General features: G+C 36.6%; 2 protein-coding genes across 2 annotated transcripts; one reads left to right on the top strand and one right to left on the bottom strand.

The window, feature by feature from the left end:
- The first annotated feature begins 1,121 nt into the window (after nucleotides 1-1,121).
- Nucleotides 1,122-11,596, top strand: nudt17 (nudix (nucleoside diphosphate linked moiety X)-type motif 17). The gene is made up of 8 exons (XM_007249667.4): nucleotides 1,122-1,586; nucleotides 1,683-1,799; nucleotides 7,356-7,539; nucleotides 8,203-8,228; nucleotides 8,648-8,743; nucleotides 9,113-9,211; nucleotides 9,994-10,130; nucleotides 10,497-11,596. The coding sequence occupies exons 1-8, from the start codon at nucleotides 1,512-1,514 to the stop codon at nucleotides 10,666-10,668; spliced, it is 906 nt and encodes a 301-aa protein (XP_007249729.3). The 5' UTR covers nucleotides 1,122-1,511; the 3' UTR covers nucleotides 10,669-11,596.
- Nucleotides 11,597-14,396: 2,800 nt separating this feature from the next.
- On the bottom strand, nucleotides 14,397-25,009 carry LOC103045047 (sialidase). Its single transcript, XM_007249666.4, has 7 exons — nucleotides 24,854-25,009; nucleotides 23,814-23,998; nucleotides 22,543-22,607; nucleotides 21,683-21,822; nucleotides 19,704-20,524; nucleotides 19,036-19,173; nucleotides 14,397-15,815 (listed from the first exon to the last, which is right to left on the bottom strand). Exons 1-7 carry the CDS (start codon nucleotides 24,906-24,908, stop codon nucleotides 15,756-15,758), a joined length of 1,464 nt encoding a protein of 487 aa, XP_007249728.3. The 5' UTR covers nucleotides 24,909-25,009; the 3' UTR covers nucleotides 14,397-15,755.
- Between the last annotated feature and the right edge of the window lie 1,219 nt (nucleotides 25,010-26,228).

A 26,228-nucleotide genomic window follows, 5' to 3' on the forward strand; every position in this document is an offset into this window, starting at 1 on the left:
ATGATTGATATTTCAAATAAATACAATTTATTAGACAAAAAAAATATTTTTCTTAGTTTGTTGGACATTGAAGAACTTACGATTTTATAAACATAAGAACAGTTTTTAAAATTGGCATGGTTAATATTTCTGAATTGTTTAAAGCTGCAATCCGAGAGTTCTTTCAGAATAAATATGTGCATCTATTGGAGAGTCCAAACTCACTTGTGTGAAAAGTCTTGTGACCTGGTTCTAACTGGCATTGAGTGCTACCACGAGCTACAGCCAACGAGAGCGGAAGACACAAGTTATGTGGAAATTCAGTGGAGGAGTTCTACAGCATCAGCGAGCACAGCTACATGTATGTACTATGAGTCATAGTTACTGTCTCGGGAAACAATGTTTATGTGAAAGCAACAAGCCACAATATTTATTAAAAAAAAAAAAATATATATATATATATATATATATATTTTTTTTTTACATTATTTTTTATTAAGAAAAAAGGATTATTTTTTGTTAACAAAAAGTTGTTTTGTATGTTTTATTTTGAGTAGCCACATTTTGCTTAGAGGACAAATCTGCACACACTTGGGTTTTTTCTGAGTTTCTGTCTGGAGGTTCTGAACAATAGTTGCTGCTTTTCCTTCATGCTGTGCTGCAGCTCATCGCAAATCACCATCTCAGTTGGGTTTAGGTCAGGGAATTGTGGAAGACAAACACGTATTTTTTTTGTTTACTACGTAATTCTGTATGCCCCTTAATTGTTTTGATGTATGATCATTTTAAACTGCTATGTAGAAAATAGATTTGACTGGTACTGTATATTATATGTATTTTATAAAAATCGAAAAGATGATCCAGAGGAAAATGTGAATAAATATAGCTCTGGAAAAAATAATTAAGGCTTTTTTGGATCAGTTTCTCTGATTTTGCTGTTTATAAGTAAATGTTTGAGTAAAATTAACATTGTTTTTTTTTTTTATAAACTACAGAAAACATTTCTCCCAAATTAAAAAAATAAAAAAGATGCAAAGCTTTCAGAGCTCAAATAATGCAAAGAAAACAAGTTCTTATTTGTAAAGTTTTAAGAGTTTAGAAATCAATCAATATTTTCCAGAGCTGTATGTTGCTTTATTTAAAATGAGATTTTTTTGACATGTTTTTCTAACATGTCTGTGGACTTTTATTATGAAAAGTCGGCAGCCATTTTTCTGGAGGGTCTGTCTTTTGCAGCATCAGACTGGTTTTGGACTGGAGTTGGAAGTTTCTTCAACAGGAGAGACTCTTACTTGGACAGGTTTTGAAGGACAGTCTTTTTAGCGTTGTTTGGGAAGAATATTATAACGTTATTTATTTCTGGGGTTTTCTATTCAATGTTTCTGTAATTTTTCCTAGCTAGGCTAGAAAGTGAATGAGCCCTTCTGCTAACTATGTTTTCAGCTGTTAATCTGTGCTGTTAGTTGGCTGAGTGTATACATAAATATATGTATATTATCAGCCTGATAAATGTTGGTGAATAGCTGTTAAACATGGAGATGGTGAGAAGGATCCTGGTCCACTTGTCTAAGGATAACGCAGCTCCACAGTGTGCCCGGTTTGTTCAGGTCAGTAGTTGTCAGTCTCAGTCCTCCTCTTTAAGCTGTAGATATGTGTGTGTTTAACTGTAACCTAATATCTCTAATTTTCCTGTGGGTTTTCAGAGCATTACCGGCCACTTTATAGGAAATGCTGACGACCAGGCCACTGTGAACTGCTCCCTGGAGAATAATCGATTTATTCTGTGTGAGGGGAATCATGAAGGGGGCGTTCCTCTCAAGGTTCGGTTTCAACACAACAGTATGACCACCATCATATAGTACAACCTCCATTCATATTTAATCATGAATTATTTTACTAAAATATGTCAGAATTTACACTGTGATCAACAGTGTTGGGCACGTTACTTTGAAAAAGTAATTAGTTATAGTTACTAGTTACTTCTCCAAAAAAGTAACTGATTTACTAACGGAGTTACTCCACTATAAAAGTAACTAGTTACCAGTAAAAGTAACTATTGCGTTACTTCGCCCTGTAAAAATAAATAAATAAAGAATAAATAAAGAAAATAAATGATGTAATTACTATTATTATTAGAAAAATAACAAACAAAAATAAACCCAAAAGGTTGACAAAAATATAGTCTAACGAATAAAAAAAAATAAGAAACGAAAAACTCCACAGGACCAAAGAAAATTACTAAGACATGTAATACTGAAAAAAAAAAACGGAAAAAACAAATACACGTCTGGGGATAAAAATTAAACAAACCAAACCACACTCAAAGAAATAAATGTATATATAAACAAAACAAAAGAATGGACAAAAACAACAATCCGTTAAAAAAAACTCATTTAAATCCATTAAAAAACTCATTTAAAACAATCACAGGCTTTTTGCGCAGAATAATAAAAGTTTCGGTTAGTTTCAGTTTCAAATCATGAAAACAGCTGACCAAAACCTCAACCTATCCTTTATATTTGACAATATTTGATTAACTTACAGGTCCTTACTTATTTTTATTTAACTGAACTGAGTTGTAAATTATTTATAGCCTCGCGCTGAATTCAGCTCCGCGCTGCGAAAGAGAGAGAGAGAGAGAGAGGCGCAGCGCATTTTGCCTGATTTCTCTTTATTAATTAACAGTACATTTGTTGGCTTTAGTAAGTTTAATAACATTAATTTTAGTATACTTGTCAGATCTTATTTATAAAAACTTTTTTTTAGAAGACAGAGGTTATTCTGCGCGCAATGCCGCGCCGCTGCGCCAAGCACCACTTTGCGTGCCTGACATTTCAGAGCGCTGGACGAGATTTTAATTCATGAATTAATATATTTAATATTTTAATAAATTTGCCCTGGTGATAAGAAACGAATGCTAACATATAGCGTTATATTTCTGTGTATTTCAAATGTTTTAAGTTTTATATAATTGACGGGCAGCACCACGCGCCAGATTGACAATGTGCTTTGTTTTTCAGATATAAAAGTGAAATTCAGTTAAATAATAGCAAAGTTAACTAAAATAAATTTATGTTCAGTCAAAGTTATTTTCTCTTTTAATTTTCCATTTCAAAACTCCAGCATTTGAGTGAGAATAAGCATCTGTTGAAATTTTTAAACAGCAGAATGCCTAGTTACAGTTATTTAGTCTGTGTACTAAACATAAATATAAATCCTTATAACTGACAGAAATAAATATAACTAATAATAATTTATAGTTACAGTGCAGATTTTTAAGTATATATATTTTTTCATAGTTGATTGCTGAAGGCTCTGGGTGTGGTTTATTTTTATGTGGTAAAGATGTGATGGTATGGAGTATTTTGGAGCGCAGGGTGAGCAATCGCGCTAAGCTTTTTTCCGCCGCCAAGATAAAAACACGCCAGAAATTTACCTCAACACACATCATTTCCAGACCACCACGCCCATCGGTGTTAATATATTCCAAAGTCCAACGCTATTTTAAGGAAGCGTGCAAGGCCTAAAAATAGACTGTTGACGGGTGGCAAAGCGCCACGCTACACGCCTTGTGCGGGGTGTATGATAGGGCTCTTTGTCTGTATGCGCAAAGTTAAAAAAAGTTCATTCAGCTGCTAAAGTAACGTGCAGTAACGGAGTGTCGAAAATGGTAACGGCGTTATAGTTACAGTCAGAGTAATTAGTTAGATTACTCCTTACTGAAAAAAGTAACGGCGTTAGTAACGCCGTTTATTTTAACGCCGTTACTCCCAACACTGGTGATCAATAATACTGCAGCTGGCTACTCTGGCCACCTTAAATAGTGCAGCATCTACACATTTAAGGTGGAAATGATCAAAAGAGGCCAAATTCATCTCCTCATCAACGTGCAGATAGGTCTGTCCCCATAAACATTTATTGTGGATCATCTATCCTCTCAGAAATGAATGCTATAAACAACATTATTCTAATTTTAAGACCATTAAATTATACTGACATAATGATAATATAATAGCATAAGAAAACAATTGCACACAAACAACTTTTAATTAGTCTAGTAAAAATATACTGTTTTTAAGACCACCATCTTTTAATTAATCATATTCTGGTAGAGATATACAGTGAGTCCAAGAAGTATTTGATCCCTTGCTGATTTTCTTCGTTGGCCCACTAATAAAGACATGATCATTCTATACTTTTAATGGTAGATGTATTCTTACATGGAGAGACAGAATATTAAAAAGAAAATCCAGAAAATAAATCTAAGGAATATATATTAATTGATTTGTATTTCATGGAGTGAAATAAGTATTTGATCCCTTAGTATTCATTAGCAGTTCTGGCTTTTACAGACCAGTTAGACACTCCCAATCAACTTGTTACCTGACCTGAAGCCACCTGTTCTCACTAATCACTTGTGTGAAAAACACCTGTCCACAGAATCAGACAGATCACACAGATTTCAAGTCTCCAACATGGGTAAAACCAAAGAGCTGTCACAGGACCTCAGAGTCAGAATTGTTGACCTTCACAAAGCTGGAATGGGCTACAAAAAGATTAGTAAGGTGTTGGATGTGAAAGTAACAACTATTGGTGCAATTATCAGAAAGTTTAAAGAGTATAACATGACAATCAACAGACCTCGGCCCGGTGCTCCAAAGAAGATTTTGCCTCGCGGGGTGGCAATGATGCTGAGAACGGTCAGAAATCGTCCTGCAACCACTCGGCAGGAGTTAGCAAATGACCTGAAGGCAGCTGGGACCACAGTTTGCAAGGAAACAATTGGCAACACTTTGCGCAACAATGGATTCACATCCTGCAGTGCCCGAAAGGTACCCCTGCTGAAGAGAGCACATGTGGAGGCGCGCCTCAAGTATGCCAATGATCATTTGAAAGATGAACCAAGTTATTGGGAGAAGGTTTTGTGGTCAGACAAGACCAAAATTGAACTTTTTGGCCTCAACTCCACCCGCCATGTGTGGAGGAAGAAAAATGCTGCCTATGACCCCAAGAACACTGTGCCCACCGTCAAGCATGGAGGTGGAAGCATAATGTTTTGGGGGTGTTTCTCTGCCAAGGGTACAGGGCTACTTCACCGCATCACTGGGAAGATGGATGGAGCCATGTACCGCACAATCCTGAGGGACAACCTCCTCCCCTCTGCCAGGGATCTGAAAATGGGCCGTGGTTGGGTCTTCCAACATGATAACGACCCTAAACATACAGCAAAGGCAACAAAGGATTGGCTCAAGAAAAATCACATTAAGGTCATGGAGTGGCCCAGCCAGTCGCCAAACCTCAATCCGATCGAAAATCTATGGAGGGAGCTGAAGGTCAGAGTTGCCAAGCGACAGCCCACCAACCTTCATGATTTAGAGAGGATCTGCAAAGAAGAGTGGGCCAAAATTCCCCCTGGTGTGTGTGCTAAACTTGTGGTTAACTACAACAAACGTCTCACCGCTGTGCTTGCAAACAAAGGCTTTGCCACTAAGTATTGAGTGTGTTTGGCAAGAGGGATCAAATACTTATTTTCCTCATTGAAATACAAATTAATTAAAATATATTCTTTAAAATTATATTCTGGATTTTTGTCTTGATATTCTGTCTCTCCATGTTAGAATATATCTACCATTAAAAGTGCAGAAGGATAGTGTCTTTATTAGTGGGCAAACAAAGAAAATCAGCAAGGGATCAAATACTTCTTGGACTCACTGTACTTATTTTAAAGACCAATAACTTTTAATTAATCATAGTCTGGTAAAGATGTACTTAATCAAAAAAACTTTTATTCGTATTCTTTTAGAGATATACTTATTTTAAAAAACACCAACTTTTAATTAATCATAGTCTTGTACATTTATGTTTTTTTTTTTTAAGACCAACAACTTTAAAATAATCATATTCTGATAAAGATATACTTTTGTAAAGGCCACCAACTTTTAATCAATCATATTCTTGTAAAAATATACTTTTTTTATAAGACGCCAACTTTTAATTGATCATATTCTGGTAGAGAAATACTTTTTATTGTTTTTATTTTTATTTTATTTTTTCTACATTTCTTATGGCACACCGATTGTCGATAATCTAATTAACTATTTAACTTAACCCATGGTGACGTATATGTCACAGACTATTTAAAAGCTATGTAAAGTTTGTTACAGAACACTGTTATTTACTTTTATCTCATAAAGTTCCTATGTGACATAGCTATTGACCTTCATATGACAGTGTGTAAATGTGTGCTTGTTCATCTGAAATGTTGGTGTGCTGAGTTAGTGCTTGAAATGTGTTTTAGCTTCTGCTGGTCTGTTACAACCATTTTAACAATTAAAATGCTTTAATTATGTTTAACTTTCTATGTAACTAATATTGTCCTGATTTCTGGAAATTGCTGGGCAGTGAACTTTTAGGACCAGGATTGAGAAACACTGCTTTAAAATGACTAGTTGTGTTGTATGCCAGGAAGACTCTAAACTCCAAGTCATCAAAACTGGACCTTGAATCTGGTTTCCAGTCTTGGATTTTGCAATCTCTGGAAAAAAAAAAGGGAACAGCTGGTGTCATAGATTAGCCATGTAGTGTCGCCTACCAAGGACCACCAGGAACAGAAATTGGATAATTTTTGTATAGTAAACACAAGCTAGTAAAAAAAAACACATAAAGAAAGATTGTGTTCATATAAAAAATGCTTACCCTCACAAAAAAGAAGAGAGAAAAGATCTGTTTATTTTATGACAACTTTTTTAGTTTTATTGTTTCTTTTTTTTTATTTTTAAATTGCCTAAATTAAAAAATTGCCTAAAATTTTAAATACCTGAATATCAAAACTCCATTGCTCTTTAAAATAATTGAATTGCTTTAACATGCTATTATCATTATATCAGTGACATTCGTTGGTTTTAAAATGACAATACCGGCATATTTTGAATTGATTAATTTCATACAAATTGAATATCTACAGTTTTGAAAAAATGCACAGGACGTTACACAATAGTTAGCTAAAATAATTATTCTAACAAAGTATTTCTAAAGAAAATGTGATCTTCTGCTGCTACTTGTGAATACTAACAAAAAAAATGTACTTTGAGAGTTTTATATTTTTTATGGATTCAAGGTCCAGATTTGTGCAAAGCAGTGTTTTACATTCTTGGTATATTTGTGTTCACCCTGCTTCCAATACTTCTGATTCAGATTATAGTCTAATTAACAGGCCTTCTCTGAATAAATGGTATTATGTATTATAGCAGGTAAACAATGCAGTATTTAGGGCAGGGGGGATGCTCAGGACTAGAGTTGTAAACCATTGATTTAAACTGTGTAAGAAACAAGATCTGCCATGTTGTTTGTGGGTAAAACTGACTTTCTGCCTGTAGAGGGCGTCGTTCTGCCCAATCAAATTCCTCTCTCACTCAGAGGCGGACTCCCTACCTTCAGATATACTGAGCCGCGGGGTGGATGTGGGCGTGGCCGTCCTTCTGGAGTCAGCCAATCAGAGGCTGTTGCTGACCAGGCGGGCTTCATCTCTCAGGATTTTCCCCAATGTCTGGGTCCCTCCTGGTGAGTGTGTGTGGTGCTGCAGTGGCTGCAGAAGTGTGTGTTTCCTGCCCTGATTTTGCAGCTCATCTATTGGCTAGACTGTGGCTTTACAACCATATATAGTTTTTATAGTTTCATAGTAATATTGTAATGAGGTAAACTATTAACTGAAAGGTGACTGCAGATTAAAACAAAGACTTAAACTACAAATTGTATTTATTTGCTTCATATGGATGTTCTTAATATAAAGACAGTGTCTTATTATACGGACAGTATTGTTGACCCTTGATCATTTCTCTAAAATAAGTGACCCTGAAGAAACTCTAAAGCCTTTAACTGAATTGCAGGTTCTAAAGAAAGTTGTACCTGGACTTGACAAGATATCCCTTTTTCTTTTCTGATACGGACATTAAAAACTTGAGCACAGATGGTTATAATTCTTCTATAAAACTACTACACTTTAAAATTAGCTATTAACTTAAACATATACATCTGAAAGTGGATTTTCATGTTCAAACTGCTTAATTACCTGTTAGAGGGTGCTGTTTTTAGTTAGATTTGTTACAGTGTTGGACTTTCCCTTAAATTTCCAGTCTTGTATTTTCTGCTTGTATTAGTTCATTGGTGCCATCTCTAGGTTTAACTCCTCTATCATGGATTAAAGATGGTTCTCATTTTCTGCAGGTGGACATGTTGAATTGGATGAAAAGGTACAGTTTACTTGACTTACATTACTAAAATTTTCAAGCTAAAATATACATTATTTGTTCATGCTTTGGGGTAGCCACGGGGTAGCCATGGCCTGAAGTGTGGAGAAGTGGAATGTTGTCGGTTTGATCCCTTCAACCAACAGGATGTGGCTACGGTGCTCTTTAACCAAGCGCCTAATCAACCAGATACTCCCTGGGTGCTGCAGCTAGGGCTGCCCACCACTCTGGGCACATGTGCTCACTGTTCTCATATAGTTTGTGTGTTCACTCTATGGGAGGATTAAATGCAGATGTCAAATGTTATTTCATACCTTTATGCATTAGCCCAAGCCGTCTTGAACAAATGATGATCAGATTATGCTTTTTGCATCTTATGAGTGTTACCCATGTCCTCATTCTTTTTGCCCGTGTTGCGTTAGCTACTGGATGCCGGCCTGAGGGAGCTGAGGGAGGAGACTGGGCTCAAACTCGATCCTGAAGACATCTCCTCAACTCGACTACTGGGCCTCTGGGAGGTGAGCTCGTATTGCTGACAGGGTGCTGAAGTTCAGAGACACAGAGCCAAAATCTGTCAAGCTGCTACAGATTTGCTGCATAATCACATTAAGCGAAAAGGCTATTGCACAGCTTTGGTCCAGCAAATTTCCCCTGAGACAGTGACTGAGTACTGGAGTACTTTGGCCCAGGGGTCATTATGAGCAGTATTTCAGTGTGCTGGCTCTAAGTAGAGCTTTAGCTTTCTAACCCTAGGTTCTTATTCAGCAGTTATCTGTAAGCTAATATTCTAGATTGTCAGCAGAGTTTCAGCAAATGTCTTGCATATGAAGAAAAACATTTGATCATATTTTACTCATCTCTCATATTTTACTCTTTCTCTGCCACAGTCTGTCTATCCGCCCATGCTGTCCCACGGATTGCCCCAGAGGCATCACGTTGTCACCTACATGCTCCTGTCATGTCGCCTTACACACCAACAGCTACAGGTAATTCCCTCCTGCTGAGATTCAGATATGAAAAGACAATTGAGCATTTAGCATACAATGTGATACACCACATGCTAATGCAGACGCATCAACTTTAAAATAAGTATACACTGTGTGTGTGTACAGTTATCATGGTCGGAAGTTAATATACACTTAAGCTTATCACGGACATGATTGTCATGTCAGAGGCAGAATTAGTTACAACTTAGTTACAAACCATCAGCTTGACTGTTTAAACCTGGACACAGTTGGGTTTTCCAACAAGACAACGACCCCAAACACACAACAAATATAAAGCAGACTAACATTAAGCTTTTTGGAATACCAGGAATAGGCTTTTAATGACAACCAAACCACTTATTAAGTGTGCTTTATGTATATTCCCATATATATATATATATGCGGCAGCTGTTAGTACTGTTAAGTTTTATTAAGAGTAATTGTAACTAATTAAATTTTTTTGTCCTAAACTAAATTAAACATTTGGCTGAAGGCTAAATACAGAAAACCCACAGATTTTGCAGAGTTTTTCCCCCACTTTATACTGGTATTACAAAAAGAAAGCTATTACAAAACAACTATTTACAAATATTTATAGGGCACTAAACATACCAACAAAGCACAGTATTGGTCACTAAAAATGATTCTTAGTTAATAAATATGTTATTTATAATTTGCCTTTTCAATTTATCCATATTTTTTTGACTGAATAATTTTTGTTGCAGAATATGTACTGCATCCATATTTGTTATTTGAGATCTTTTTTTTGTGTATTTTTTCAGTCCTGTCTGAGGCCAGAACCTGGGGAAGTGAGTGGATGTGTGTGGGCTGATGTGGGCCTGGTTAAGGCTATTGTGTCTGCAGTGGACGGTGAGGAGGATGCTGTTTGTGTACCTGCTGATCTGCCTCGGTCAATCAGGTAGTTCTATATTTATAAATGTGGAAATAAATATGGTAGTGGCCACTGTAGCCTCAACTCTACTATTTTTATTGTTTCACAAAAGATATAAGGTCACGGTTTAAAATACAATAATAACAAATAAAATGCCCCAATCAGTGCCTGTAAAGTTATTTCTAAATTAACTTGTCAATCCAAAGTACTGCCTAATAATCTGAATAAAATATAACTGGTAAAAGAAACATTTATGAAAACATACCTTTGTAGTATAAATAAAAAACAGCAGGATGAAAATATTATCAAACAGATTATGCCTAATTTCTATGTTACTATGTTTTGCTGCTTGCAGTGCTGTTATTGTCTTTTAACTGCTGTTTGGATTTGCAGTGTGACTGAAGTGTCTCCAGAAGGTGAACTCAGTGAATCTAAGATGCCGGTGTTGGTGTTCTGTAACCGAGCGCCAGCTGAGGGTGAGGACGTGGAGCGGGTTAGTACTGGGACCAAGTACGCCTTAGAACTCTGGCTGAAGACCCTGGAAGCCAGCTTTGATAAGAGCTGAATACATCTGACTTCTCTTTATCAGCCCTTTTCTGTGGAACATATGAAGCAGTGCCTTTAGGATCACAGCATCATCTGCTGGACATCTTCTCTGTTACCTTTAATGAAGCACTGATTTTCTGTGATTGTATTTGTGAAGAGTTGTCGACAAGTCTGTCCATAATCTTAATATCAGTTTGTGTTGATCATATACAGCTCTGGAAAAATAAGAGATCACTTAAAGATGAGTTTCTTTAATTTTTCCAAATTTAAAACCTCTGGAATATAATCAAGAGGATGATGGATGATCACAAGCCATCCAACCAAGCTGATCTGCTTGAATTTTTGCACCAGGAGTGGCATAAAGTTATCCAAAAGCAGTGTGTAAGACTGGTGAAGGAGAACATGCCAAGATGCATGAAAACTGTAATTAAAAACCAGCGTTATTCAGCCAAATATTAATTTCTGACCTCTTAAAGCTTTATGAATATGAACTTGTTTTCTTTGCATTATTTGAGGTCTGAAAACTCTAATTTTCTTTAAATTTAAAATTTTCTGCAAACAAATGCTCTAAATGACAATATTTTTATTTGGAATTTGGGGGAAATGTTGTCCGTAGCTTATAGAATAAAAACAATATTCATTTTACTCAAACGTATACCTATAAATAGAAAAATCAAAGAAACTGATTCAGAAACTGAAGGGGTCTCTTATTTTTTCCAGAGCTTTATGTTTTATTTTATTAAGCAATATATATTTTAATATTATTATATAATTAAATATTAAATGTTTCTTTCTGCCATAAGAGGGCAGCAAAGCTGTTCCCTCTGAAGTGACATCTGAAATTAATCTGCATCATGTGAATTTGATACTTTGATCTTCAGGGAACCAAAATTCTTTTTTTTTTTTTTTTTTTTTTTTTTTTTTTTTTTTTTTTTTTTTTTTGTTAATGTACTCTGCTCATATACTCATGTTTTTATTCATCTGTACTACTACACAGAGGGAGTGTTTGCATATAATAGTGACTGTGACACATAGGCTGTTGTGACTGATTGTCTCATAAGGACTATGCCACTCCTATGCTATTGTGAATGCTATTTGTGTGACAGCTGTGGTGCCTAGAGTCTGAACTTTTTCACGAGTTTCAGCGGTGCTACAGTCTCCTCCATCAGGTGAAGATTCTTCAGACATGTAAACATTTATTTTGCACTTACACATCTGTATTACAAATATTGTTCTTTATGGAACCAAAAGTGGCTACTCTGAAAGAAATATTGTATTCTGGCCATCCAAACTAGTGGATTCCATAAAGTGGGTTGTATAAAAATGTGCTATAATTTCTATGTTTAAAAATAAAATGTGTAAAATGACTTTAATCTGTGTTTTTAGTAAAGCCAATGAGAGCAGATAAATTAAGACAAAATACTTTTATCTTAAATAGGGTTACACATTGTTGTGATATACAGTATACTGCAATATTAACTGAACTCAGTGTTCCAACATTATGATGTACTTTGTGTATGAATGCAATATGTTGCCTTTACTGGAGTGAGTAAGCAATAATTCCTGTGGTTTGAATCTTTTTATTAATACTGAATTTTATTTTATTTCATATCTCAAATCACCAGACATAGGTAATGGAAATTGGGTCAAGTATCTGGGTCAGTTAGGTAACTGGCAGTGGTATCAATGAGGAGGTACAGATTATTACATCATCTGTCAGCAGTAATCATTTTGGTTATTTACTTTTCTGTTCTAGACGAATTGGTCAGCAGAATTGTATAATACCTAAATGGGAAATATAAAATCGCAACACTATAATACTTATAACACTATAACACAATGTATGACAGTGTAAAACAGGTAGAATATGTCTGTAAAGAGGTTTCTGTGTGCAAAGTGTAGCACAATACAGCTCTGGAAAAAAAATAAGACCTCTTAAAAATTATGTTTCTTTGATTTTACCAAATTGAAAACCTCTGGAATATAATCAAGAGGAAGACGGATGATCACAAGCCATCAATCCAGGCTAAACTGCTTGAATTTTTGCACAAGGAGTGACAAAGTTATCTAAAAGCAGTGTGTAAGACTGGTGGAGGAGAACATGCCAAGATGCATGAAAACTGTGTTTAAAAACCAGGGTAATTCAACCACATATTGATTTCTGAACTCTTTATAAATATGAAATTGTATTCTTTGCGTTATTTAAGGTCTAAAAAGCTTTTTTGTTATTTCAGCTATTTCTCATTTTCTGCAAATAAATGCTCTAAATGACAATATTTGTATTTAGAATTTGGGAGAAATGTTGTCCCTAGTTTATAGAATAAAACAATGTTAATTTTATTCAAACATAAACCTATAAATAGCAAAATCAGAGAAACTGATTCAGAATTTTTCCAGAGCTGTATATTTAGTCCAGCACAAAATATTCTAAACTGACTAATCTGAATTGATTTATGTCTTTATTTTGCAGATAATACCAATGGATAATAATACCACATAGTGTCTGTTAAACTGTGTAACAAACAACTTATATGATGCCTTCCTTCTGATAACACTAAGGTGATCTCACTGTTATGCCAAATGAATCACTTCATTAAAACAGAAGCCTACAACACCTGTGATCCTTATTAGAATATTATAGTGTTTGCAGAGGCAAATGATATTTAATTTACTCATAAAGAGACACTTTAGGCAAACACATCATGGTAAATGATGTGTACATGCTGGAGGAGTGGTTCCCTGAAAAATCAAATCATTTCCTATTGTCCCAAACATTGTTGATCAACAATCAACAGATGAAAGTTCTGGGTCTGTTATTTTTAGTACATTTTTGCTGCCGCACAATATTCTTGTATTTCTATTTTTGTATAATCTGCCAGTTCATTACATTGTGTAAAAAGATTTATAGACCAATAAGAATGATCTAAAATATTTTATTTTATAAATCAATGATTTTCGCTGTAAATAATTTTTCCTTCTGCTGCAAAGTTGATGTTTTAGACATACAATTGTTTTGTCTGACAGTGACAAAATGGAGAAATGTTGGTTCTGCTGGGTAGAAATTCTTCACAGTGGCACCACAGTGGGTGCAACCACTGAGTAACACCTACAGAGATTTAGATTTAGTCAAGAGCGCACAACCAAACTGCACTCAATCACACTGCTGTGTTTTAAAACTTATCAGTTTCAGCCCCACCTGGTCTGGTTAGGCTTGGGTGGAACATTATGTGTACAGAGATATGGAATAAGTCACATGATGAAGCATCAACAGGACAACATGATTAAGCTTCTTTGTTGCTCCAGTTAAAGTCTGCTTTAACGTCAGTGTGTTTTCGTTAGTTGAAGGAGAATGTCTCTTAAAGACAAGGATCCTCTTTATTTAAAACACAAGCAGAGACAGGCAGACTTCACTGCACTCGTTTACTCTCTGTTCTTCTCTTTCTTTCAGTGAACTGGAGGGAAATCTCTGAGCTGGTCCATCTGCACAATGGCACCTTTCTATGAGCACAATAGCTCTGGGAAACGATGACCCGGGGGGTTGAGCTGATATGGACACACACAGCTTACCACTGAATGGTCTGTGATCTGAAATCAAGCAGAATTAAACCTGAAGGAGAGGTGAATGAAAATATTTACATTTTTAAGTTTTTAGTGATGTAATACACAATATCTAAACACTGACACTTGGTCGGGTCCAGAAGATTGGAGTGATCTGGTTGGGTCCAGAATAAGGGCGGCATGGTTCTTTGTCATTTGTGTGCCACACAGATTATATAGTCCTGTAATTAGTGACAAAATACATCAACAAATCAACAGTTTTTAGAGTGACATGATCCTCAAGTATCAATTAATTGTCCCAGCAGTTTTAAATGGCGGGTACCAAAATGGACCTTTTATCATTGTGCAGACCACACCAAACTATTAAAATTGGAATTAGAACCATTCAATTAATTCAATAAATATTAATTAACTGACTTGCACATGGTATAATTCATACTCCAAAAGAAAAATAGGGTCAGTATATGAACTGTGATCCAAAAAATATCAACCTGAGCAGATAATTTACCACTGTCTGAACAAACGTTATGTGGTAACAAGGCTTCTTATTAGTCCCTAGAATTTAAAAGGCTTTAGCTGGCTCCCAAATCTTGAATAACCTTTCAGAGAAAGTTCAGGATTCTGACACAGTCTCTTTTCAAGTCTAAGTGGAAAACTCATTTGTTTAGTTCAGCTTTTGGTCATTTGTGATTGTGTTTTAAGACTGCAAATCAAGGGAATTATGGACATATAGATGAGATACTGGTGCTGTCGTCCCAATGCTGGCAGGTAATGTCTGTGTTACTGTCTGGCTCCCACCTTTTAGTTAGGCTGTTGAGCCTTCTGCCTGGCCTGACATAATTTGAAAATTGACTGTTTTGAAGAACCATTTAGGCATCAAAATGGGTTTATTGGTTGGCCCTGATTATATATGTGAAATTATGCTTATTTAACTGCCTTATTTGTACTGGATAAACATACTTTAACAAGATAATTTTAGATTTTCTTTTAGATATATGTCTTTATTTTAGATATAGGACATTTTCACACAGTTATTAGGCTGTAAGCTGCACAGCTTCATCAGCTTATTTGACATGACATCTGACAGCAAACCTGATTATTTTGTAGCAGTTCAGTAGTTTATTTATATATTCAATATAGTAGTGTATGTATAGTGTATAGAGTATATACACTCGCAAAATCAATGAAACAATTTTAAAGCAAATTCAAATACAGTTTACAGAGCATTACAGAACGTTACTGCGTGAAATTATTTACAGGTAATGTTTTCAACATTTTTTCTAGAAATATCTTTGGAATATCTGAATATTACGGGAAAGTATCCCTGTTTCGTATTCAGTTTGATGACTGTGGTGTTTTTCCATCGTCCCGTAAAGGAGGAGCAAAAAGGAAACGATAAATGAAAGAGAGCAGAAATAGAGGGCCAACAAAGCACCTGAATGAAGTAGTGAAGTTATGTAGCTGCTAGTAAATCAGGACATTTTCATTTCATGGTTTAATTGAAGGGTTTCCATGTTCTGTATCTTGAAGCCACAAGGTGTAGCAGCATCATTTGTTCACCACATACATCCCAGTCCGATTCTTCTGAGGTTTGTCTGACTCTGAGTCCTGAGAATTAAGATGCAAATGTTAAAAGTTAACTGATTTAGTTAAATTTATTACATTTTGTAAAGTAACCAAAGTATACCTAGAATACCATATTGCCGCTGTCCAGTAAAAAAACCTGTATCTCCAAAATGGTGACTTTAAATGGAAGTTACTGTACATTAATCGTCAAAAAATACTTGCACCCAGAAGGATTCAAGGCAGTGGGTTCAGTGGGGACATGATTCCCACTTTTGTCTCAGTGAAGACGACCAATGAATCTCTGTGTGGAGGCACTGTGGTCAGAATGTGTGTACTGGTGTGGGGTGCAATTCAGATAAGCACAAAATCTAGTGCACTATTCCAACAGGACAATGCTTGTCCGCATACTGCTGCCATCTCGAGAGATCGCCTTAATCGAGACAAATGATATGCCATGGCCAGACACATTGCCACACTTATCTGCGATTAAAAATCACTGGAATGCTATTGGATGTGCCATCAACACTGGACACCATTAAGAACCTCTACGACTCCATGCCGAGATGTCTTGTTACACGTGTATTACATGTGTAGCTCAATAAATATGACCAAGAGTTCACAGTGGCTTTGTGGTTAGCACGTTTACCTCCCAGTGCTGATATCCTGGATTTAAGTCTCTATCTGGGTGGAGTTTTCATGTTCTCCCCATGTGTCTCCCCTGTGTCCTCCGGGGTTAGAGCCTTAGTTCACGATGCAGTCCTCCAGGTGGACATTTGTTTTCAGTTGAGAATATGATTTGCGTGATTGGCAGCTGCTTTGAACTGGTGTGTGTGGATGAGTGCTAAATGTGAATTATTTGGTCTGATACGTGACTGTAAAGCTCCCTTAGGTGTCTAGAAAAGTGCAACTTCAATCATTTATTCGTTAATTTAAGAGTTGCCCAACTCAGTCTAAAAATTGTATCATTCATTTTTCATGGGAACCTTTAAAAGACCAATAGAAATGATCTAAAGTGACTTGAAATTGACTCATACACTCATTGTTCTGTGTTCCATCTGTTTGCATATATTTTTGCTATTTTTTCTTTGACAATGAGTGTAAAGTATGAGTTTATTAAGTAATTAGATCATTTACATAATTTATTGGTCCATTCATTCAGAATTTATCCAGGGAAGCAACTGCGTTTAAACAATGGCGAAAAATAAACGTAGATACATGTTTTTTGTTTTTTATTGAACAGCAGTGTTATGTTCTAAATGCATTAGTTTACATGTAGTTTAAACCCCCTACATACATTAACCTGGAGGAAGGGAAACAGGATCAGGGCTTTATATGGAGCTCAGGATTCCCTCTCCATGAGCTGCATGAGTTGCAGTATGTGAGCTTTTGCTGCAATGCGAGCAGCATGCAGTCTCACGGCCCGTCAAAGGCCTCTTTGTGTGAGGGAACTGGAGCACCAGTCCAAAATGACCTCAAGCAGCTCCACAGCGTAATTGTTTACACATTGTAATGAAATATGTTTCTTTCCTTCTAATGAAATATCAAGTATTTGTATTATTTTTTTCACTAATAAGTGCCTGTTGCTTGTGTTTGCTTTCTAATGCCCTTCTCTAAAGCTCTGTTTCTAATCTCTTTTGGCAAGAGTGTGACTAGCTATATGAGTGTTTGTCTCTGTAGTGTTAATAGACAGTACAATCACTTATAATCACTCATCAGTTACGGATGAGGGTTAAATTACTGAAAAGGAAAGAGTATATTAACACCTAACACCTAAAAAAATGGCAAAAGGATTTTTTGGAGTAGTGTTATTTAAGAACCACTTTTGTACCAGCCTAAAAAAATGTGATAATTTTTTTTAAGAACCACACCAAAAAACCCTTTTGTAGCATTTATTTCGAGATTGTCGGGATTGTTCCCTAGAACTCCTCCCTTCTCTGCTGAGGGCTTCGCTGCAGACAGTGCAGTGTGAAGTCTGATAAGATGGTAGCTCCAGAGCGGTTGGGGAAACAGAAGCTCAGAGCAGGAGTAGAGTTTCCCACGCCTCGGGTTTCCCCTGTCAAAGCTGCCCGCACACAAAGAGAGGCCTATACAGGTCTGAGAGATGCAGGGCTGCTTAGTAACGGCAGCCAGCTCTGCCTGCTACTGAGCAGCGTTTGTGCTGCTATGTTTTACATGAATGGAGATGGACATGGAGATGGGGGAATGTTAATTCCATGCAGAAGTGTTACTGTTACCTCCACATTAACCTCCATAACCACTAACAGCTCACAGCTCAGTACCAATCCTGGAATCCCACACATGTATAAAGGCAGCATAGCTAGTGTAGTTCTGTCTCTGTGCTTCCTTAAACATATCTATCTATTATATCATTTCTTCAGATTTCTCACAGTGGAAAACATAAATGTGTGTATGTTTTAATTGTTTTTGTTGCTTGAGTGTATGGTTCTAGGACAAAACTGTTTATTGTAGAAGGTTCAGAGGTTTCGATAGATGATGCGTCTCATTTGTTAATATGGTTATTTAAGCTACCATCCTATTGAAGGCACTTTAAACTAAAGTTTAACACTTCTATTTCAAGATTGCACATTAATAATCCACAGTCATAAAGACTGTTAATGTCAAAAGTAGGTAAAATTGTTGGAGCTACTGTCTCTACTGCCCAGGAGAGGCTTTCCACTAGATTTTGGAGCATTGTTGTTAGAATTTGACTCCATTCAGTGACAGTGACGAGTGTTAGTAAGATCAAAATGTTGGTTTATCACGACCCTATCTCATCCCCATCTCTTTCATAAAGAACTGGATGGAGCACCATCCACCAAAGCACCAAAGACAAGCTGTGCATTTGGAGCAACTTAAAGTACTGTAACTGAATGCACATTCATTAGATGGTATGCCCAGACACATTTTACACATATTGTATGTGTACAAGATTACAGACACCTGTTTATCCAACCTTCCTTATACAGTCAAGGGTTTTACCAGGCTTCAGTGTGAAGGCTTTATCCTAAGTATTGAAACAAAATTTTACTTTAAATGGGAAATCTACATTCAAAACTTACCTGTAAAGTACATTTTTATAGAAAGTGAATCACTGCTTTTTCATTGAAAAATGTCAACATAAAGCCAAGAAATCAGCCAATGCAGTATCTCAGGATAAGATGAGTGCTCACCTACTCTATGTTTGATGTAAATAATAAGATAAGATAGTCCTTTTATTAGTCCCAAAATGCATTGGGTCGTGTGTATACAGAGTTTCACTCACCGATGATTTGCCGTTGTACGTGTCAAACGTGCTGTGAGTGGAGTACAACGGAATGTCAGGGTTATAGTAGCCCGGAGGGTCTGGATCAGTCACGTTCATGAAGCCACTCCGTCTCCACCAACAGCACCAACACAGCAGCTGTGAGGAGGAGCAGGCTTCATTTACGTTTCAACACAACAGAGCTGAGAAGGCAGCCATGTTTATTTTACATTTAAAACACCCTCAAAAATAAAGCTTCCTAATGGTTCTTGGCTTCAGTACAATGTTTGAAGATTCTATGAAGTTTAAAAAGCTTCTTCACATCCACATATCTTATTCTTGTCCAATGTCCCATAAAGGTTTCTGTTTGGAGCCGTAATTGGTTCTCCTATAATACTGACCCAAAGAACCTTTTATAGCACCTTTATTTTTTAAGAGTGACTGAGTGAATTGGAAACAGGATTGGTGCATTAAATAACATCACAGTCACGCTGAGGTACAAAAAAGCTTTTATAGAGTGTATGAAGCAATCAGTACATAAATATCTCAACATACAGTACAGTACAAAGAGTAGAGCAGAGTATCCACTATGTTACAGCAAGGCTTTCACAGCAAGTGAGGAGCAGTTAATAAGATTAATACAGCACAGTTTTTTAAATGGTTTGATCGGGAGTCTATGTGAGACTCACCAGCAGTATGAAGAGGAGGAGGAGGAGGAAGAGTATGATGGCCGCCAGCACCAGCAGGGCCACGCCCCATCCGGGTACACCTTTCTCTGCTGCTGAGTCTGCAGTGGTTGAGCGGGTTGTGGTTGACACTTCGGGGCCTGAAGGCTTCTCAGTTTTTGTAGGATTTGCAGGGGAGTGAGTGGAAGCTGTTGAGCTGGTGTGCTCTCCAGCATTGCCGTTATCAGTTCCATTGTGAGGAACGGTGGAATTGTCCGCTGGATGAACAATCGTGCCGTTGCTGGTGTGGGTTTCATTTTTTGTTGTGGTTGGAGAAGTGATGTGTTCAGAGACTGTGTGACTTGAACCTGTAGGAGAGTGTGTGTAGGGCTCTGCGGAGGAGTGTGGGGTGGTATGATCAGTGGTGTGTGTGGAGGAGTGTGGGGTGGTATGATCAGTGGAGTGTGTGGAGGAGTGTGGGGTGGTATGATCAGTGGTGTGTGTGGAGGAGTGTGGGGTGGTATGATCAGTGGTGTGTGTTGAGGAGTGTGTGGTGGTATGATCATTGGAGTGTGTGGAGGAGTGTGTGGTGGTATGGTCAGTGGTGTGTGTGGACGAGTGTGTGGTGGTATGATCAGTGGTGTGTGTGGACGAGTGTGTGGTGGTATGATCAGTGGAGTGTGTGGAGAAGTGTGGGGTGGTATGAGGGGTTGAATGAGTGGAGGACTCTGTGGTAGAGTGTGTTGTGGAGGAGTGTGTAGATGGTGAAATGCTGGTGGTAGAAGTGTGTGTAGTTTTGTCACTACGTATCTCCACAGGAACTGAGGTACGCACTGGTTCTAAACCTGCGAGAGCAAAACCATACATACTGTATTATGATGCATCTAAGGATCAAGTAAATTTTTCTTGTTTCTTTTTAAATTGGATTATACATTAATATTTCTTGTTATAAAAGTGTTGTATGATTATTTTAAGCAGATTTATCAAGTACTGTTTTTATACTTTTTTTGTCACTTTTTTTTTTTTTTTATTACATACTAAGGTAATTACTTAATTTGCCAATTATATACAGTGCTGTGCAAAAGTTTTAGGCACCTAAGCAAATAACACTAATTCATTTATCTTAGCAATATGGTGTATTTGCCTAAAAAAAGCACCACATATGATTTAAACAGATGCAAGTAAACATAAATACAGTAAAAAGTATCAACAATTTCTCATTTTTAGGTACGTAGGTTGTATCCTGAGCCAAGCTGTAGAACAAAGTGTAGTTCCAGATTTCTCCTGGATGCTTTCCCTCAGCCAGCATGTGTATATTATGTTCAGTTCCATCAGCAGCTCACCTGATTTACCAAATTTACAATTTTACCAAACCAGGTGTTGATATGAGACGTTAAACATTTGCACAAAACTGTAGGTCTGAGATATTTATTTTCATTTACATATATTATTTTATACATTAGGTACACTGACATGCCAAATGTCATGGTATAGCATTATTTAAACTAATAATGAAGTGGCACCCATAATATCCATACTTTTATAAGTAATGAGGTGTTATCTTGTTAGTGAGGTTAAACACTGGCCAGCGTGCTCCTGGCAAGTCAGGGAGTTCGAGTGAGGCTTGATAGTGGGTGCCAGAATTCCGAAGTTTTCCAGGCTTTTAACATCCCTCGATCTACGGTGTCTATTGTGTGCCAAGATTGAAGGCTTTACCCCCCAAAGTGGATAGCGCAGTGGATAATAAGAATTGTGATCAGGGGCATCTGGCACAGGAGACATGACAAAGGTCATGAGAATGGATACTAGTTCTTGTATCATGGCTTTTGGCATGTAAGTGTATTAAAGATTCCTATACAGCATTACAGGAGGTATTATCATATATAACAAAAATGTATTCTTCAGTTTTATAGTCTAAACAGTCCCATCACTCAGCATGTGATTCTGTAAACTCTAAAAGAAACACTTATTCTAAACAGAAAATACAAGACAGATGTTTTTACCTTCAGTGTAGCTGATGTTCAGTTCCAGCGTCCTGGACGGAAAGCGTTTGTAATTTGACACAAAGATGTCTCTCACTATGTCTCCATTGATTTGGTTAGTGTCGAACAATGCTGTGCTGTTGGCGATCACAGATCCATTGCTGTGGAAAAATAACAGTGTGTTTTGTGAAAAAAGAGAACAAATGCCTGGATTGTATAAGTATTTTATCCAGTTTCTCTAACTAAATTAAAAAATGAAAAAAAGCTCTCCACTGTGTCCAGTGATTTGTGTTAATCATACACAATTATAAATACACAGATCAGCCATAATAATAAGACCACATGAGAGGTGAAGTTATTTTCTGTTTTCTGATTATTTTCATCTACAGTGGCATCTGTCAAGGGTTGGGATATTTTAGGCAGCAACTGAACAGTCAGTTTTTAAAGTTATATGTTAAAAGCAGGAAAAATGGGCATAGAAAAGGAACCCCTAAACCTCTTAGTCAATAACTAGATTGGGATGGAAGGATGGCTGGGTCAGAACATTTTCAAGTTTCTGGTATGCAGGGGTCAGTATCTACTAAAAGTGGTCAAAGAAAAACCAACCAGTGAACCATCAACAGAATCATGGGTTCCTATAGCTCATTATGGAGACCATACCTCTCATCTTACAGGATTTAAAGGCTTTGTTAACAGTTTGGTGCCAGATACTACAGAACACCTGCAGAGGTCTTTTTTTCTGAAGTCCATACCTCTATTGCTTAGATCAGTTGTAATGGAAAAAGGGGGGCCATCTCCCCATATATTAGGCATGTAATGTTAATGTTATGGCTGATTGCTGTGATTATTGTATATTTAGTCTTAGTTTGAAGCATAATTACCTGAAGGTAACTTCTGAAATCCGTGTGAACTGAATGTCTGATACATGGCTGTAGGTATCATCGAACTGAACAGAGGGGAAAACATGGTAAATGTGGTTTTCGTATGGATGGCAAATGCATAAACATTTAAACATACCAGTTAACACAAATACTGATGGACATAAACTGTACATTTTCGTGACCTATTTGCTAGTTTATTCCTGTGTGTTGACATGTCTAGCTGGCCAGTAATGAGGTTTGTTTTATTCCTCATGAGTCACCAGGTCCTGCTGGGCTGGTATGGGCTGGGCGATATGACTAAAAGACTCATATTTCAATATGTTTGAGAGAAGTGACGATAAATGATACACACTGGATTATGTTGTTTGAGATGGTGAAAGAAAGTCATAAGCCTGCTTAATTTAATTACAGTGATTCTAAAACATTATTTGCATAATTTCACTATACTGTCTTGGGTGCCATTCCTTAAATCCACTTGAAACAGTTGCTATTTATTCAGCTCCTAATCTTAATGCAAAAACTATTGTGTTTTTATTTGGTAACATTTTTTTTAAATAATTATATTTCTCATTTTTATCACATTTTTTTCCTAATTTACACCGCCAATTACCCAACCCACTCATTAGGTCTAGTAAAGGCCCAACACTAGGACGATAGAGACTAGCACATGCCTCCTCTGATACATGTGAGGTCAGCCACTGTCTCTTTTTGCACTGCTGCAGATGCATCGTTGCCGAATAGCGTCACAGCGCAGCGACTTGTTTCCGACACATCAGCTCACAGACACCTTGTGCTGATTGACACCTACCCACCCAGAGAGAGCACGGCCAACTGTGCAGGGCTCCGGTAGCCGGTGCAGGGCTCCGGTAGCCGATGGCAAGCTGCATGAACAGGATTCGAACCAGCAATCTATTGATCGTAGTGGCAGCGCTTTAGCCCGCTGGACCACTTAGAGCCCATATTTGGCAACAGTTTGATTTAGCATATCCCACAGGGTTGTATTTTAGGATCTATGAAATTGATGTAATCCTGACTGTACATACTGTACTGTACATATGACATTTAAAAGTTTAGTCTATAGATTTTATAGAGTTACAAAACCAAACTATTTCCACACAAAATACCCGCCCACATTCTTTTTTATTTAATCACATAGATGGTGATACTATATTTTTTATGTCTCATAAAAAAGAGTTTTAAAAATATCAGTATTTATGATATATTGCTCAGCCCTAAATCAGGAGCTTTAGTTTGAGAGTAAAAGATCTTACCAAATTCTCCACTTCACGCCGCAGTACCGTGTACTCCTGTGAGATCTGGTTGGTGAGTGATTCACTGTAATTCCGGTTGGTTATTTTGATGCAAACAAAAAAGGCAGACATTTCATGTCCTTCAGTCCTGTTCATGTCCTGTTCATGTCCTTCAGGAGCTACCGTGACATTGGGCAAAACCCCTCCTGCAGATGGACAGGTGTATTAAAAAAAAATCATTTATCACCATCACAACTTCAGACTGGCTATTAACCATTGTTGCAATGGCAAATTCTCAAATATACAGAATTCTAAGACAAATCTTAGTTAAAATAGCATCATATTTAGATATTATACTTAACGCTAGATAATAAATGGCATTTACTTGTATAGCTAATAGTATAGTTGATATTGTCAAAAACAGCAAATCAGCGGTACTAATGTTCAAGATGCCAGACTGTCTGATAGACAGTTAATTATGTGCCTGAAATGAACAGACTTCTAAATAAGCATTTTTATTAATTGCTTGTACATTACAATTGTTGTTGGTGATTGGTATTGTTATTGTTTTGTTGTTTTTGTTGTTATCTATTGTTTGTTTGTGGTGATGAGCACCCAATGGGAATTTCCCTTCTCCAGGATAAAAAAGTATATTCAATTAAATTCAATTCCAATACATTTAAACAAAATAGGTACAAACTAGACTAAAAATAACACCTTAAATTAGTTCACAGACAGGGATTAAGGCTGTATTTTTTACTTTCGATGGAAAATAAAAGGTTTAAGGTTAGTTAGAACTAACCTTAAACTTTGTGGGGTCTGGGGAAACTGCCCCCTAATGTTGAAAGGTTTAGAAAACAGCTCACATCTCTTTACCTTATGTTAATTTACTGTAACGTGTGTGTGAGAGCTTTGAGTAGAATGTTTGGTTTAAAGTCAGTGATTTACAAAAGAATCCACTCTGACAACTAAAATTGTCTGATTCAAAAACTCTTTAAAACACTGTAAACAATGTTTTTTTCTGATTCCGCAGTAAATGTTAGAAAAAGTGATTTTCTTACCCGAAAAAGACATTAGCAACCCAATAATCCAATAGAGAGACGTGTCCTTCATCATAAATGGAGTGCTAATCCCTCAGCCTGTGGACTCTGCTGGTCAGGTTTAGTCCTAATAGAGCTGTGCTTTGGCCTGAGTGTCTCACTATAGGAATGAACAGTCGCTTTATTGTTAGAGCACCTGAGCAGGTGCTGCAGCCGGTGGGGTGGGCCCAAACTGCTTAATCAGTGCTCCACATTCACCCTGATTCTTTACTTCTGTACTCCACACTCACAGCAGCAAAGGCAGATCTGCCTGTGTGTGTAAATTATCAAAAAGAAGAATTGATCAGGCTGGACTGAAGGAAAATTTATACAGCAGATTTAGGAGGTTGGGAGAATAGAATAAAATACAGGAGGATTAAGCATCCCTCTGTAACTGGCCTTTTACTGTTTTGATTTTGCTCCACAGTGCCCACTACTGATTTACTTTAGAGCTTCATTTAGATTTAGGGCAGGTGAGTTTTTTGAAGGATTTTAAGATCCTGGCAGATTATAAGTGTTACAATTGAACACATATCATACAAACATTTTAGTTTTACACATCCACACAGAAGATAAAAGAAGTGCTTCAATTCATTGTTTTTTGGAAGCCACTAAGAATAAATGTGATTTATATGTGATATTTCAAATGGAGGCTCTTTTGAAGCATAACAATGTTACCATACTTTAACGTGAAGACCTAATGAATGTTTTCTTTTTTATTATTTTTAATCTCTGCTTATCTTTTAACCATTCTGACTAAAAAGAGTAAAAAGTTTAGAAAGTGATCAATTTTCATTTTTATTTCTTAACAGATATCATTATGGGTCTTAACCATTACAAACAATATTGCTGTGATTTTTACTATTTATATGTTGTATTAAAATTAGAATTTTTGTTTTATCTAAATGTGACCCCTGGTACCTTATTTGATGACTTAACAACCCACTTAATTGAAATTTAATAAGGCACACAGGAACGAAATGAGGCTGATGTTTAAGAACACATTTATTGTTTTTTTTTTCGTCTCAGACACACTAAACGGTACAAATCACCTTCAATTAAAAAAAAATATATATAGTGATTATAAGCATCTACCACAGGAAAAGATTAATGAATGCTAAACACTTTTTTTCAGGACACTCATACAATCACCCATAAAATCACCAGATATAAGACTTCACATATATTAGAATTTGGGCCTAAAACAATACTGGTCCCAATAGTTTAGGTACTCTCGCTTGGTAACACTTACCGGTAAGTAAATTTTACCTGTTAGGTCAGGCTTTAACCCACCAGTTAAGTAACACACAAAATCCCCAAAATAAATAAAAGAAAATCTATATAAAAATCAATAAAG

This window comes from Astyanax mexicanus, chromosome 6 (assembly GCF_023375975.1).
Source record: "Astyanax mexicanus isolate ESR-SI-001 chromosome 6, AstMex3_surface, whole genome shotgun sequence".
Taxonomy (NCBI): Eukaryota; Metazoa; Chordata; class Actinopteri; order Characiformes; family Acestrorhamphidae; genus Astyanax; species Astyanax mexicanus.

Excerpts from the sequence above, each read along its gene's own strand:
- nudt17 (XM_007249667.4), top strand. The coding sequence starts at position 1,512 with ATGGAGATGGTGAGAAGGATCCTGGTCCACTTGTCTAAGGATAACGCA. Across the intron at positions 9,212-9,993 it reads TTACACACCAACAGCTACAG|TCCTGTCTGAGGCCAGAACC; the intron begins GTAATTCCCTCC and ends GTATTTTTTCAG. Across the intron at positions 10,131-10,496 it reads GATCTGCCTCGGTCAATCAG|TGTGACTGAAGTGTCTCCAG; the intron begins GTAGTTCTATAT and ends TTGGATTTGCAG.
- LOC103045047 (XM_007249666.4), bottom strand. The coding sequence starts at position 24,908 with ATGATGAAGGACACGTCTCTCTATTGGATTATTGGGTTGCTAATGTCT. Across the intron at positions 20,525-21,682 it reads GAACATCAGCTACACTGAAG|GTTTAGAACCAGTGCGTACC; the intron begins GTAAAAACATCT and ends TTGCTCTCGCAG. Across the intron at positions 19,174-19,703 it reads TCCTCCTCTTCATACTGCTG|CTGCTGTGTTGGTGCTGTTG; the intron begins GTGAGTCTCACA and ends TCCTCCTCACAG.